The 15,105-nt window shown below is 42.3% G+C and overlaps 1 protein-coding gene across 1 annotated transcript in view; it reads left to right on the top strand.

The window, feature by feature from the left end:
- Spag17 (sperm associated antigen 17) overlaps window positions 1-15,105 on the top strand; it is a 234,078-nt gene that overhangs the window by 69,692 nt on the left and 149,281 nt on the right. The window contains exon 4 of the mRNA XM_026784085.1: window positions 3,838-3,969. Coding sequence (XP_026639886.1) covers window positions 3,838-3,969 — 132 coding nt within the window. The remainder of the gene's footprint in view (window positions 1-3,837; window positions 3,970-15,105) is intronic.

A 15,105-nucleotide genomic window follows, 5' to 3' on the forward strand; every position in this document is an offset into this window, starting at 1 on the left:
ATCCATCCTTCCATCCATCCATCCACCCACCCACCCATCCATCCATCCTTTCATCCATTCATCCATCTATCCATCCATCTGTCCATCCATCCATCCTTCTATCCATCCTTCCATTCATCCATCCATCCACCCATCCATCCATCCTTCCATCCTTCCATCCATCCATCCACCCCCCACGCGTCCATCCATCCATCCATCCATCCATCCATCCATCCACTTGCCATGGGAAAGTAGGAACCAGTTCTAAGCCCTGGGAAGGTATCTGCCTATGTCTAGTATGTGAGAAGGTGCTACAAAGAGGAGGAGTGGTTGGGGGAGCACTGGTATCTATGGGTGGGTCTGACTGACATCCAGACCAGGAAAAGATTTAGCTTCTTTCTTTTATTTTTGTTGTCTCAAATCACTAGATGGCAAATATGACGGAGTCTTCTTCATGCACGGTGATACAGAGTCAGACATTGTTCTTGCTTAGCAAGCTCAGAGTCACAAAGCATCCTAAGAGAAAGGACATCTATCCACACTTCTGAAGTGTCCCATCTCCACTGCAATGCTTGACATTCTTCTACAGTGGCCTTTCCAAGAATAGGTCATATTCAGCCACTCTCCTCAAAGCCTTTTCATGGGGCAGGTCCTTCCATCTACAGCACTGACCTATGGAGCTCCCTGGGAATCTAAGGCCTCACCCTATCACAATCTCCACCATATTAATGAGTCCAGTTCACCCTGGGATTCATGTTGGGTTTCTGACTCAAGCCAGGCACTTTTATTTGGTACTGACCTGATGAGTGCCCAGGTTCAAACCCATAATATCACTGCTTTTCTAATCAGTTTGGGAAACCTAGTTTTTTATCTAATCGAAGCCAACTTCCTGCTGCTGTGTTCCATCAAGTCTACCAATACTTGCAGCCCTTGTTATCTTGCTTTTGAATATACACATTCACTCACAAGCAGAGAGAGAAGAGAGAGCACACGGACTGCAACGCATACAAAAAGAGATATACATACCCAGACGCATGTGCACACACTGACTTTAACTTCTGGACAAGTTTCCTTCAGAGGCCTGAAAGGTGGAAGGTTGATTCTTTCTCCCTAATTTGCACACATAAGCTGGGGAAAACGAAGCCTTTCCAGAGTGGTCTGTAGAAAGGAGAATCATCTCTTAAATCCTCCCTTTCAGTTTTTAATTCCCTAAATGGCATCCTTCAAACAAAAGTCCGCCAAGGATTTGTTTTCCAAGTGAAACCCAAGTCCTGATATCTGACACTACATCGGCGAGTAATGGTGTGAAAGGAAAGACCTGCTGGTGGGAGCTCATGTGCACACACCTTTTCTGTGCTGCCCCTCCTGGGGACAGTGCACACCCCACAAGAAAGGGTTCAGTCTCAACTTTTAAGCTGGCACAGACCTGTTTTTCTTAATTTCATTAGTTATCCTAAGGGCATTCAAAAAAGCCGCATCTGGAGTCAAGTCTCCCCAGAGAAAGCCCAGAAGACAGGGGTGTCCAGGCTTTGCTGGTGGTGCCCCTTGCAGGTTCAGGTTGAGCTGTCTGTGGGCTTGTCTGCCATTGAGTGGTTTCCATATGGACTAGAAGGGCCAGGCAGAAGGAACCAGCAGGAGCTCCATCACCCTCTACTGCACCCTCTTAGCATCTTCAGCAGAGTGCCTGCTGTCCCGGTGGCCTTTCCCACCACCCATCTCCCCACAAGAGGAAGACATCCTTGCTCCTTTGATGAAATGTCAGGTGTCTACTGAAACCCAGCACGCCACAGCTTTCAGATATGCAAACTAACTTTGATGGCCTGCAAAATTCTTCTCTCTGGGAACTTTTGGTTGTGCTTCTAGTACATTTTACCCCAGGGAGGCAATGTTGGTGGACTCCTGGAGTCAAGAGACTAGGGAGCACATCCAGACGCATCCCATTGGTTACCATGACACTAGCCAAGCTTCACTCAAACCTTTCTGGGCACAGGTGTGAATCCTGTCCTTGCAGATCACCAGGAGAAGGCTGAGCTACCTCTCTGGGTAGCCGGCTCCAGCACAGACTGCCTTCAGTGCCGCCATAATCTCCGTACTCCACAAGAATGCGCCAGGCCAGACTGCCATGAGCTTTAAAACCCCAGCGTTGAATATTTGAGACCAGATGTCACAAAGCAGCCTGATTGTCAACACACTATTCAGCTGCTATTGAAAAATGACATCTCAAACCAAACAGTAACCCCCACCCTTGGGGTTGGGTCCAGTCACACAGCTTCATTGTGTAGTCAGTTCCTGGGCAGCAGTTCCCCTTAAGAATCCCGGAACATCTTGGATCTGGTCATCATTAAATGGAGAGGAGCTGCAGGTGTCCTGTCAGTTTTCTTGATCCCTAAAATCATAACAATCATGCCCTTTCCATAGCTTGTGCCAGCAAGACAGAATTTGCCCTAAAAGCAAGCACTGTGCTTCCTGGGAGCACTCATCTCCCCCACCCCACCCCACCCCGCCCCCCACAAGTTTGGGGTTTCTGTTTGTTCCTTTGGTTTTTGGAAAGGAAATCTTTAAAGACCTCCTCTTCCTGGGTTTCTCATTCTCAGTGCAGAGCAGGAACCTGTGGATTCTCTACAAAGTCCAATTACATTTTGGCACATGAAGATCCACAGGGCCTTCTCCAGTTTGGAGCAAAATATGCGTCCCGCCCCCCTTTCTTTAAGCTATTTCCCTTGGCAAGGGGGAAAGTCAGAGAGACTGGACCGGTCATGGAAACCCTGACCCAAGAACTAGCGTGAGCCTCAGACAAGACACAGCTCTGGAGAAGCAGTGTACACGGTCATTGTCTAGATGGAGCGCCTGAAATTGACACCATATGCACCGGAGGGGTGAGTGCTCCGACGGGGCGGGGGGAGAAAAGCCACATGTCAGAACATTCTAGCAACACCTAATCCATCTCGAGGTTATAAATAAATATGATGCTCCTTTAAAAAACAAAAGTTGAAAAATCCTTCGCTAGATTGCTCCTGTGACGATCTTTCAGGTAGAAGCAGACTTTATTAGGGAGACAACAGGAATAAAGAGAAACGCATAACAACTTTTATGGTATATTTTACATGATTTTATTTTTTTTGCAGTAAATAAAGTGGTTATAGGGCTCCAAGGAAAAGGGCCCAGATGTTAGAAAGTTGTGTGAAATTTAGGGGAAACAAGCTGTAAAAAACACAGCCATAAAATAGGCTGTCAGTGCCACACATCTGGACAATACAGCTGTATGTTCCCAGGGCCTGTCGTCACCCAAAGAAAACTCAATAACCTCATTTCACCCCAATTAGTCCGCATACCAACAGGATCAGCTTTAAGCTGCAGGGGGGTGCACCATTCGTATGGTGCCCCTGTGTCAAGCAGCTTTTATCTTTCACTTGGATTTGGTCACCGAGAAATAAGAGACTGCCAATATAGTCATTTCCACTGTTACAAAACGCGATTCTATTATATTGTCCTAATAAGTCAATGTTTGACAGTTTGGACTACCAGCTCTGCCAAACAACAACAAACTCTCTTAGCATGAGCGTGACCTGTCAGTCATCCCAGATGAGCCCCTGCCTGTGTCTATGTAGCACAGTTTTGGGAGTCTGACACCACTGCACAGAGTTCACTGCCTTGCCAGAGGCGAGGTTGATAATGAAATGATTCAATCTCGGTGGCCCTGGGCATATTTCCCTTGCGTGTATTTGGCCAGCAGTGTCCTGTCGTTGCATTAAGACAAATATCAGAAAACATAAAGCGCCATGCCGTCCTCTTATCACTGATAGGCTGTATCAAAGATTGCACAGTGTCACCCTTCCTAATAATCGTGTTTCTTTATAGGTGTTGCTGGCAGCAAGAACCATTATGGATAGTGGAGAGAAACTGACCTTACCGTTGATAGGGAAACTCTTGAAATTTCAGCTTCTCCAGGTTAAATCAAAGGACCAGCAGAGACGCGAAAGTGAAAAGAAGGTACTGTACGGCACATGGGTTCCCAGAGCTCAGCAAGTAGTGTGGGGGGGGAACACAGTTAAAGACATCCCCCCATCCTAAGCTACTATAGCTCACGACCTGGCAAACCTAAACGTCACTCCTGCTCCTTAGGGAACAAGCTGCCCACAGACGTGTTTGAAGGGTTGTGATAAATAACATTAAAAATAAGTCCCCTCATTTGTGAAAATGGCAATATCCAGGACATATAATCAAGGTGGTCTTATGGTAGAATCCTATAATATTGTAGTAATAATGGGACCCAGGAAAGAGACACGGTCATAAGAAGTAAATATCAAAACAAGAGGGAAAAATCCTCAAGTAAGGGTCTAACTATTTAAATTATCTGCAGTATTCACTTGGAGGGTTTATTAGAATGACAAGCACCTGTTTCCAGACCCTCTATTTATTCATTTTTCTCATATGGAAACTTTTCATTAGCTTTGCCTATGGAAATCAACCAGCGTGGTTTTTTTAATTCACATTTGTATCTGAAAAAATATTTTAAATATTTCAAAGCAATGCCCAATTCAGAGGCATTTGTTATGATCATTAATTGAAATAAGAAATGCTTTCCATAGTTTTCAAATCATGCTGAAATATTTGCGATGCCAAATACATCTATACATATGTGTGTGATATGTATGCACATGCATATGTGAAATGGATTGGAATATGGATCCCTTGTGACCTTAAGTAGAAAGGGCAAAAACCAACGAATGGAAAACAAAAAGGCAAATATATTCTAATTATGCCATCCTTACCTTTTGGGGAAAAAAAATCCTTAGACATAGGTATCCTATTTGATTAAAGTCCTAACTGGATAGTAGTGACAGCCATAAGATGATGATGGTGGTGGTGGTGGTGGTGGTGGCTGCGGCGGCGGTGACATCACTTTGTACTTGCAATATAGGGCTCCATACTTTCCTAAGAGAACCCCATGTAGCTTCTCACTGGGGTGGCTCCCTGCACCCAGGAAAACTCCATTCACAGAAATAGTTGACGTTTGAGTTTTCCCTCTACCGATGCTTTTTCTGTCCTTGATCATAGATTTGTACCTCAAGAAACGCTCAGAAGCCGGGTGATGGTGGCGCATGCCTTTAATCCCAGCACCTGGGAGGCAGAGGCAGGCGGATCTCTGTGAGTTCGAGACCAGCCTGGTCTACAGAGCTAGTTCCAGGACAGGCTCCAAAAGCCACAGAGAAACCCTGTCTCGACAAACCAAAAAAAAAAAAAAAAGAAAGAAAGAAACGCTCAGAGAAGTTAAGAGTTAGCAAAAGAAAATTTAGACAATTTGAAACTACTATAGCACTCTCTACATTTGTGTTTAAATGCCAGTGTCACGGGAGAACTTGAACCGTGAGAGTGAGCTGCGAGTTTAGTAAACCGCCCGCACTTCTGCACAGATGGACAGCATGCTGGAGAGTCCCTGTGCGTGCTCGTGCCCGTTCAAACCCAGTCATTGTTTACTATGATATTTTCAGATTTCAGCGAGCAATCTCCAAACAAAAATAGAATATCTTAGACACTTGGGAAATTTTTTAAATGCATGAAATGACATAAAATGTGTATGTTATTCTTCTGCTCAGCATTTCTCTGAATTGTGGACTGTATTAGCTTGATTAGGAGATTCTGAGACTATGGAAAAACCCTGATTTGCTTGTTGAAAGTCTGAGTGTCTAACAAACCATGGCTTGAACTTCAGATTTTTGAAGAAGAAAGCATGAGACTCAGTAAGAGAACTCTGAGCAATTAAGACCCGACAATTACATAATCTAATTTAATGTCCTTATTATCACTGGTTCCCGGAGCACTAGCCCCTTGTGTCTGAGTTGAAACCATCTGAGTAGGTGCTAAATAAATTGATGAAAACTGATTGGAATAGATTACTCCCCAGAAAGTCCTCCTCATAAATGCAAGATGAAAGGGGTTGTTTGCGGGGTGAGGTAATCTATGTACATTTCGGCGACCCTACCCGAGAGGTTAGTTGGAACAATTGAGGTTAATGCTTGTCAGCCGAAAGTCTGGCAGAGAGCGAAGCAGCCATGTGCGGCATATAGCCTGCTCCAGCTAAGGGAAGCGTGTTCACAACACGAAGGAGGATTTTCTGCCTTTGCTGAGCCCAGAAGAAGGCGCGCTTTTGCAGAGGGAGTGGGTCTTCAGCTTTTTCAAACTTGCTATTAAGTCTACAGAGATATTCGCTTTCATGTGCTAATTCTAGTATATTGCTTACATCTGTCTAAGCCTGAGACTATTTTATATTTTCTGTGCTTGACTTTTGGAAATGAACAATGAATGCTTTCTTTTTGAAAAAACGCCATAGCAGTAATCACAGAAAAGGTTGAGGCAAGGATGAGGACACAGAACTCATGGAGTTGGGTTGTCTCTGCACTTTCAGCCCCCCTGAAAGTGATGTAATGCGTCACCATATATTTGGTCCTATCTCCTCAATCAAAATTTTCTTTAAATGTAGATAGATAGTAAGTTACAGTTTTAAGTGGCAGACAGAACAAAGGATCTTTTAGACTCGGTTAAGTTGAAGAGCGTGCTGCACTTGGATTCTGGCCGTTGCTTTTGCTTTCTGCTTTGAAAGAAAACTTGCTAGGTTATGAATATCATGGAAACTATAAGAAGGAGGTACTTTGAAGAAAAATACGTAAAATCTTTAGCATGTTGATTTCTAGGGTACACTTGGAAGTTTCTAATTTTAAATACGTTGAACCTGTTTGAAAACACTTTGCTAAGGACTTCCAGATATTTCAAAATAGATATTGACTATGATAAATATAGAGGATGATATAGATACAGACTTGAGACATGCTCTATTGTACAAACATTTCTAACATGTTACAGCTTCTGAATATGATTGTCCTGCATTATAGCAGCAAATTAGATTGTTTATTATGCCATAAAATTTGACGAGAGTGTCTGCTCAGCAATGAATCTCCCTCATGCCATTGTCTCAATGGTCATTCTACAGTTCTAGTCCTGTTGCTGTCCTCCGTCATTAGTTCATCAACTCAGCAAATGCTAGCTGAAACACACATCTGCCCACACAGTGCCCTGAGTGCAAACACACTCACAATATTCGCTATGGTTTTAAAATAAATCTCTTGGCTTTTGTGCTGTAACGTTTTGATTTAGCTCTTCTATAAATTTCTAATTTCACTCACTCTGACTTCTAATTAACTCCAAATTTTGCATTATATATTCATTACAAGCACTTACTTAATTGTGCATTATATTTCAGTTAGATTGAAAAGCTAAAAGAAAAATACTTAATGTTCTGAAAAGCTGAAAATGGCTATGGCTACCTTACGGACAAAATCAGTGACCTTGAATATCACTACCCAATGTAAATGGCATCTTCCATCTTTTAGAACTGAAATAAGAATATTTGCAAAGGACTTTCCGAGAAGATTCAAATGTATTTTAATTGTGTCTTTCGCGGATGAATTCAATCTGCTCGTATTTTCTGAGAACATTACAGCGAATGCTTTTGTCTGAAAGGGCCGCTCTTTCTGTTTGTAGCTTATGTGCTGAGAGCGTGGTGCCATCTTCTGATATGCACCAGAACGGGGAAAAGGCAGACATAAAGAACAAGGGACTGACAGTATCCAGCAAAAATTTCATTAAAAGAAAGCCTAATTTTGATAATGCAGAGTAATGAAGCCCACACAAGCCTGTTCCCAAAGAGAAACGAAGAGAAGTTAGGAGAAGCTCCCACAGACATTCCCCAGCTTCCTCCAGTCCAAACCCCAAGGATCTGGAAATCAGCCATCAAAATGCCATTTTTCGCGTGTGTTTTGTTTTAAAAGAAAGGCCATGGGGACCGACCAGGAAATTACAGGCTGGTTAGTTTTGATTCAGTTGTGGTTAAATTCTTCAGAAACTATTTTAAGAAGTCAAGCAGAGGAAGAGCAGGGGCTCTGCTTAGTGGGACCCGTGTGGTTCCAGGAAAGAAATAACGTGCCTCACTAGCTGGCTGGAATTCTTTGAGGCAGGATTATCAAAACGAAGATACAACCAGCACAAATGGAAGATCTAAGGAACCCCCAAACCCCAGCAATCCAGGAGAAATAAATGACTCCCCAGCTGGCCTCAGCCAAACAGAGCTCTGCTTTGCTGGCTGTTTTGATTTGTCCTAATGAAAACTTTTCGTAGGTTTCTAGAAAAGTTTTAGAGGAGAAAAATAGAGTAGTCTTTTAAAAGAGCAATAATCAGGAATAGTTAGCTACTATTCTTGACCGTTTAACTCTGCATTTTCAGACATGTCACATCATCTAACACTGAGATGATTTAATGCGGTTAGCACAATGAACCAGTTCCAATTTGCACTATGGGGTTGGAAGAAGTTCAACATTTCAGAAGACCAACAGCTTTGCTCTCAATAGTTAGGAGTCAAATCAAATCACAGCCATCCGATGGAATGGTGTGTTGTTAACCTCTGTGAACACATCTCCTGTGTGTCTCAGTAATTCTGAGACTGCCTCTGAGCTCTCCTGCAGCTGAATGCTGTCTGGTCATGCTTTTTTGGGGGGGACTTAAGGCTTTGCAGAACAATCTGTCAACAGTCATATGCCCCCTCTAATGACTTCATATAACTTATTGAAGTCCAATGTGGGGATAGTGGTCAAGAAAAGGAGGAAAACTCAGCAAAGATACAAACGCTTGGGTAAACCGATCACTGATACCAAGGGCAATCATGATTTGATTTCTAGTACTTCCTTCGCAAGAAATCACCCAGTGGCTCGAGGAATGATATTTTCGGGGCCTATTTCACATACCCTAATGCTTTCTCCTTGCCCCTTTGGATGGGTAGCTAGGATATTATTCGTTTACATGATGCCATGCATATGCCTCCTGCAGGTGGCATGTATCACACCTGTGCCCCTCTCGTTCACCACACACAGACACACACACACACACACACACACACACACACACACAGTTTTGATTCACTGTACCAGGAGCTGCACCAACTACCTCCCATTCCTAGTAATATGGTGTGGGGTTCCAGAGACTGTATTATTAGAGCATACAAAACAAATACATCCCTAAGCATGATTTTTTAATTATATATTTATGTGTATTGTGCTGGTGCCTACAGAGGCCAAAAGAGAGCATTGCTTCCTCGGAGCTAGAGTTATATCCAGGCACTTGAGAGCTGCCCAGTATGGGTACTGGGAACCAAACTCGGGTCCTCTGAAAGAGTAGCAAGCCCTCCTCACCACTGAACCCTCTCTCTCACCCCACTAGACACGTATTTGTGTAATTCTAACAAAGTGGTTCTCAACCTGGGGGTCATGACCCCTTTGGGAGTTGAATAACCTTTGTACAGGGGTTGCCTAAGACCATCAGAAAGCCCAGATATTTAAATTACAATGCACAGCAGCAGCAAAATTACAGTTATGAAGTAGCAACGGAAATAACCTTATGGTTATGAGGAACTGTATTACAGGTCACAGCCTTAGAAAGGCTGAGAACCACCACTCTAAAGCTCTCTGGAGAAGCAGGTCTTACTTCAGCTTCATGAATTTTCAGGTCATTGGAGGTCCTGGAAATGACCTGGTGCAGTAAGGAAAGGGAGAGAGAGTCAAGGAGAACAAACAGAAAATACAGAAAAAAATATATATAGGGTATAACAGACATGATACAATACTGCAATCCTGTTTTTATCAAGCAATGGTAATATTTGGTGTGCTTCCTTTTCTGTTTCTTATTATGTATTTATTTCTTTATAAAGTTGTAATCATGCCAAAATATTTCAACAGTACTTTTAGTTAAAATGTATCATAATTTTGCTGTTATCACAGCATCCTTATCCACTGTTTTTACTTGGTCTCTCAGTTTCTCCTGCTTACCATAATTTTCTTATTCATTCTTCTTTTGTTAGACATGTGTGTGCTTTCCATATTTGGGGGAGTAAATAATATATTCTGTACACCATGGTCAATATTTTGTCTAACTTATTTAGTGTAGAATTTAGAACTGGACTGATTGTGTCCCCCAAACTTTCCCATAACTGTGTTTTCAAATTGAACTGTGGCCACAAGACATAGTTTTCTGTTTTTAAAAAGTGTCCCTGATCAAATCAACTTTGAGATCACTCTGTGCCATGTACCATCTCAGAGATTTGATATCATGATAGCTGATTAAAAATGAAGAAATTTCATAAAAGTAAATTTTGAAACTTATCTATTTCACACGTGTTTATGTTGAGTTTGGAGCATTCTTGCTCCCCCATTAGCCTCTGTCAACCCTCACTTTGTTTTGATGAATTTTTTTTCATAAGGATAAATCTGATAATACTGTCTCACCCAATACACAGTCTCTCTGCCTGTCTCTGAGGCTCCCCCATCTCTGGAATCAGTCAAGGAACAGTGAGATGGTAAGAGCGTTATAATCCAGTTTCTTATAAAATACACAAGAAACTATGTTAGTTACAGCTGTCACCAGCCTGCTTTTCCATCTCTCTCCTTAATCTCATTGTGAAGATTTTACATTAGGCCACACATATCCCAGTCAGTTATACGTAATGCATAGATCACCAGCTATCAGAATATATGATGCATAGCTGTTCACCATCACGTCCTTGGCTTTGCCACTGGCCTCCCATTCCTAGTGAGAAAAAGAGAATGAATTTCAATTATGTTTGGAAATTAATATTAAGATATCATTTAGAAATAAAATATCATTTAAAACATCTTGAAGTACCAAATAAGTAGGTTGCTTTGTTACAGAACAGGACTTTTTTTTCCTTTGTCTTTAAAAAGATAATGATATAACTGAAGATTCTAGGTAGATTCACTTAACAGTTACTGAGTTTGTGAGATGCTGTGACTGTCTTCAGTTATTGTTTTACATGAGACCTCCACATCTGCTAAGTAGCTCAAACGGTTAAGAAATCCCTATGCCTACCCAAAGCCCTCCCACAGTTTGGAGGCATCCAGATGCCTTCTGCTCCTGCTGTGATTTTAAAGAGAATGCCTTCCCCAATGAACTTGACCCTGCATTCATGTGCTAGGGACATGTGTTCCCCAAACATGGCAGGGAAACAACTTTGGGGGTATCCCCTGCCTTTTTTTTTTTTTGAATTGACAAGAGTCTCTGAAGATGGGAACTGCTTGTTTGTTTCCTGACCACCCAGACCTGAAATAATCACACAGAAGCTCTATTAATTACAATACTGTTTGGCCAATCAATAGCTTAAGTGTATTTCTATCTAGTGCTTACATCTTAAATTATCCCATTTCTATTAGTCTGTGTATTGCCATGTGGCTGTGGCCTACCGCTAACATTCCGGTGTGTCTGTCTCCTGCGGCAGCTACATGATGTCTCCCTGACTCTGCCTACTCTCTGTCTCTCTCTGTCTCTCTGTTTCTCTGTCTCTTGATAGATAGATAGATAGATAGATAGATAGATAGATAGATAGATAGATGATAGATAGATAGATAGATAGATAGATAGATAGATAGATAGATAGATAGATAGATGTATAAAATATATGTATATATGTATGTATAAAATCTTCCAACCTGGTTATATTCTTTTAAGCCATTGGCTGAAAGCAGCTTCGTTATTAACCAATGGCAATAATATAGCATACAGAGGGGAGTCCCACATCAAGTCTCCCTCAGAAATTTTAAGCTATGAGCAGATGGACATAGGGTAGGAGCATGAAGCCATATTATTCCAAAGCAAGAAAGGACAGAAAAAGAATGTGTGAGGGAAGTTAGTTTGTGATTTAGGGTTCATCTCTGCTGAGTGTTTGTCCAGTCTGGCTTGCTCCTCTTTTACCTCCAAACCTACTATATAAACCTGAGGTTGGAGAGGAATACCTTGGACGGGAGAAAAATGAAAGGAAGATAAGAGTTGAACTTCCTGTGACTTGAGCTTAGTAGAAATGAAAGAATAAATTTCAAACCAAACAACAATATTTGATCCTAGCTGTCAATCATTGTCCAGTATGAGAGGGCTGAGAACACTGCCCTGGTTTCTGGTTTCATTCCAGAATGGATGGTGGGGGGAGTGAAGAACAGTCTAGACACAGGGGAGCAGTGTGCCAACCCCCTCTGAGGTCAGCTTTGAGAGGGGAGAAGGAAGCAAGGGATTCCTCAGGATCTACCAAGGAACACCTCTGTCAGACCTGGAGCCCATTAGGATTAAGTGCTTGAGTCTGCTCCTGTTCACTGCCATAGTTTCTCTGCCCAGAGAACCCTTGCTGCACCCAGAGATTCCTTCAGAGCCATCTTTCTTGATGTTCTGCCGATTGAAGGCTCACTATTGTTAAACAGAAAATGAAAGACGGTAAATTGCCAGGAGAGAAGGCCAATGGCAGCCATTGAAAAATGATGCAAAGAAGTGGAAACAATGGAGCAAATATTTTCACTCATCTTTCTAGGTAGTGAAACTATAGCAATTTGTGTAAATTCTTTGTTTTCCAAGTTTTCAGTAACGATTATTATTTTTATATACAATGGTATTTATAAAGCCTGATCAGGGTGAATCAAGACCCTTCAGAACTCTTTGGCGAAGGTAAAGGAGTCCAATGGTGATCATTTTCATTCATACTAAAAGAAATTAATCCAGAGATTGTTTTTCCAGTCTCCTAGTTTGGCTTCATTAATAGAAGAGGAAGGAGAAGGTAGTGAGTGGAAGAGCAGCTAAGAGACACTGAGAGCATCCAGCAGTCACTACTGGGTCCCTGGGAGGCCAGAGCAGAGGGCAGGCAGACGGGGGTGGAGGGGACATTGAGAGAAGCAGAAGCTGAGGCCAGTTGGAGCCTCAGAGCAATAAGAGGACCTTATGGCCTCACGTCACACCAGCATGGTCCCTAGCATGGTTCATTGTCCCCAGACAAACTCTATGTCTTAGTAGAAGTTGTGCATCTTGCTTCATGAAATCAGATTAAAAGCATAATGTTCAAACTCCCCCTTCATATGACATTACTAAATACTGGCACCAGAATTTGTCACTTCCTTTGAACTTGGGTTTATGATCAATCCATTTCTCAATAGGACCCCAAGAAAACTCATAGGGAACAATGCTCGGGAGTTTATGAACTGATAAACTCTGGGGAAGGGGGTCCTTTAAGAAGTTTCCACTGTGCTCTGCAAATCCATGTAGGGATGCAGAACTATTTGAATGAGTACATCAATCAACAAACATTTATTCTTTGTTGTTATTGTTTTGGGTTGGTTTTGGTTTTTGTTTGTTTGTTTGTTCTTTCAATATGGAGTTTCTCTGTAACTTTGAAGCCTATCATGGAACTAGCTTTTGTAGACCAGGATGGCCTCAAACATACAGATCTCTTCCTGCCTCTGCCTCCCGAGTGCTGTGCTCTCAGAGGCCCTGTGTGTCCTGCTCACAGTGAGTCCTGCTAGTGCCTGCAAGATAATTGGAATTAGGGCCATGGTTATGCTCTAAGGACCCACTGCAAAGAGCATAGGTTATACAGCCCTCTGGTCTGACATTCCCACTCAGTAACTTGGGAATTAAATCATTGCTTGCCCCCACCAAGCTTTCTTCCTCCCCTATAAAGTGAAGCTAATGCTCCATCCATTGTACCTGTAAGGACTGAAAAAGACGCAATGCCTGCTATAAAACATGAACTCAGAACATAGAAATATCCTAATACTGATGATGACAGCTATGATTAAAATAACCATTTGCTAATTTACTGCTATAAATATTACTCTCAGTATTTTAGGGCAGACTTATTGGCCTAAACTGAAGGAAAACAGAAAGCTATAGAAAGAACTGCAAATGTAAGCTGGAGAGGGGTGTTTAACCGTTTGCAGCCCTCGCACCTGCTGCAGCAGCCTGACCACAGGGAGATGCCCAGTTTCCAGACCCTCCTATTAGTCTGTCACTTGTCACTGCCTTCACATTTGAGTTGGCACGAACATCCTTGACCTCTCTGGGTCTCTTTTCCATTGCGATTTTTTTCTTTTCTATTTTTCTTATTATGAACAAGGTCCTTTGTGATGGCTTCTTGATTATCTAATACTCATTTCCTTCACCCCACATCAGCTATTGGCTCCTGTGGTCCTACTATGATCATCATCACTTAAGAGCTCACATTCTCTAACCTTGGGTCTTTCTCATACTTTCCTCTTAAAGAATTACCTAATAATAACACTCCCCCAAACACACACACACACACAGTTTCTTCAACCCCTTTTTAACTGCTGGTCCAGGGAGCCACCAGTCTCCATTCATTGCCATCTCTGCTATTTTACTCCGTGATCCAGAACATTGTAATTAAACCACACACTTTACAAAGTCTTATTTCCATCATGATTATGAACTCAGAGACCCCGCTCACCCTTTTCATGTCTGTATCTGAACAGATAAAGAAGACAAACTTGAGGCACTCAAAGGATCCAACATGACAGTTTTATGTTCATCCCAGCACTAGCTGAGTTCAGCTGCATTTTTTAGTACACTTGCTCTCTGGCTGTCCAAGATGACCCTGGAATGCTCTAACCTAGCTGGAACTTCCCAATTTTTTGCCTGCTGAACTCTGCCTCCTACTTCTCTTGAAAAATGGAAATATTCTCTCAACACTACCCAGACCTCTTCCTTTCTTCCATCCACAGCCAAACCACTGAGTCTCTGTGGCTCCTAATGAACTAGAAATTTTCTCTTGCTAGTAAGTCTCTACTTGATATTGTTCAGTTTTCCTTGTACCCTCACTGTCTCCCTCTGTACTGGATCATTCCATCAAGGTGCAAACACAGCAGATCCTGGCTTTATACCTCAGCTCCATACCCACTGCCATCTGCTCACCTGACGAATGGCTCAGAGCTCCAGTTCCCTACACAACCAAAGTTCTCAAGGCAGCTGCCCATACAAATGCCCTCCCAGGTGTCACTGCTGCCCTGTCTAATACCTCTATAATCCACCATAGCTGTCCCTCTTAATATTGCCCACAACGACCAATGCACCTTCTTGCCCTGTTTGATCCATTTGCTCTCTTTTTCTCTTTTTTCACTTTCTATGTTTGCCTTTGTCGTCGTCTTCTTCTTCTTCTTCTTCTCCTTCTTCTTCTTCTTCTCCTTCTTCTTCTTCTTCTTCTTCTTCTTCTTCTTCTTCTTCTTCTTCTTCTTCTTC

The sequence above is a fragment of the Microtus ochrogaster genome, chromosome 21 (assembly GCF_000317375.1).
Source record: "Microtus ochrogaster isolate Prairie Vole_2 chromosome 21, MicOch1.0, whole genome shotgun sequence".
Taxonomy (NCBI): domain Eukaryota; kingdom Metazoa; phylum Chordata; class Mammalia; order Rodentia; family Cricetidae; genus Microtus; species Microtus ochrogaster.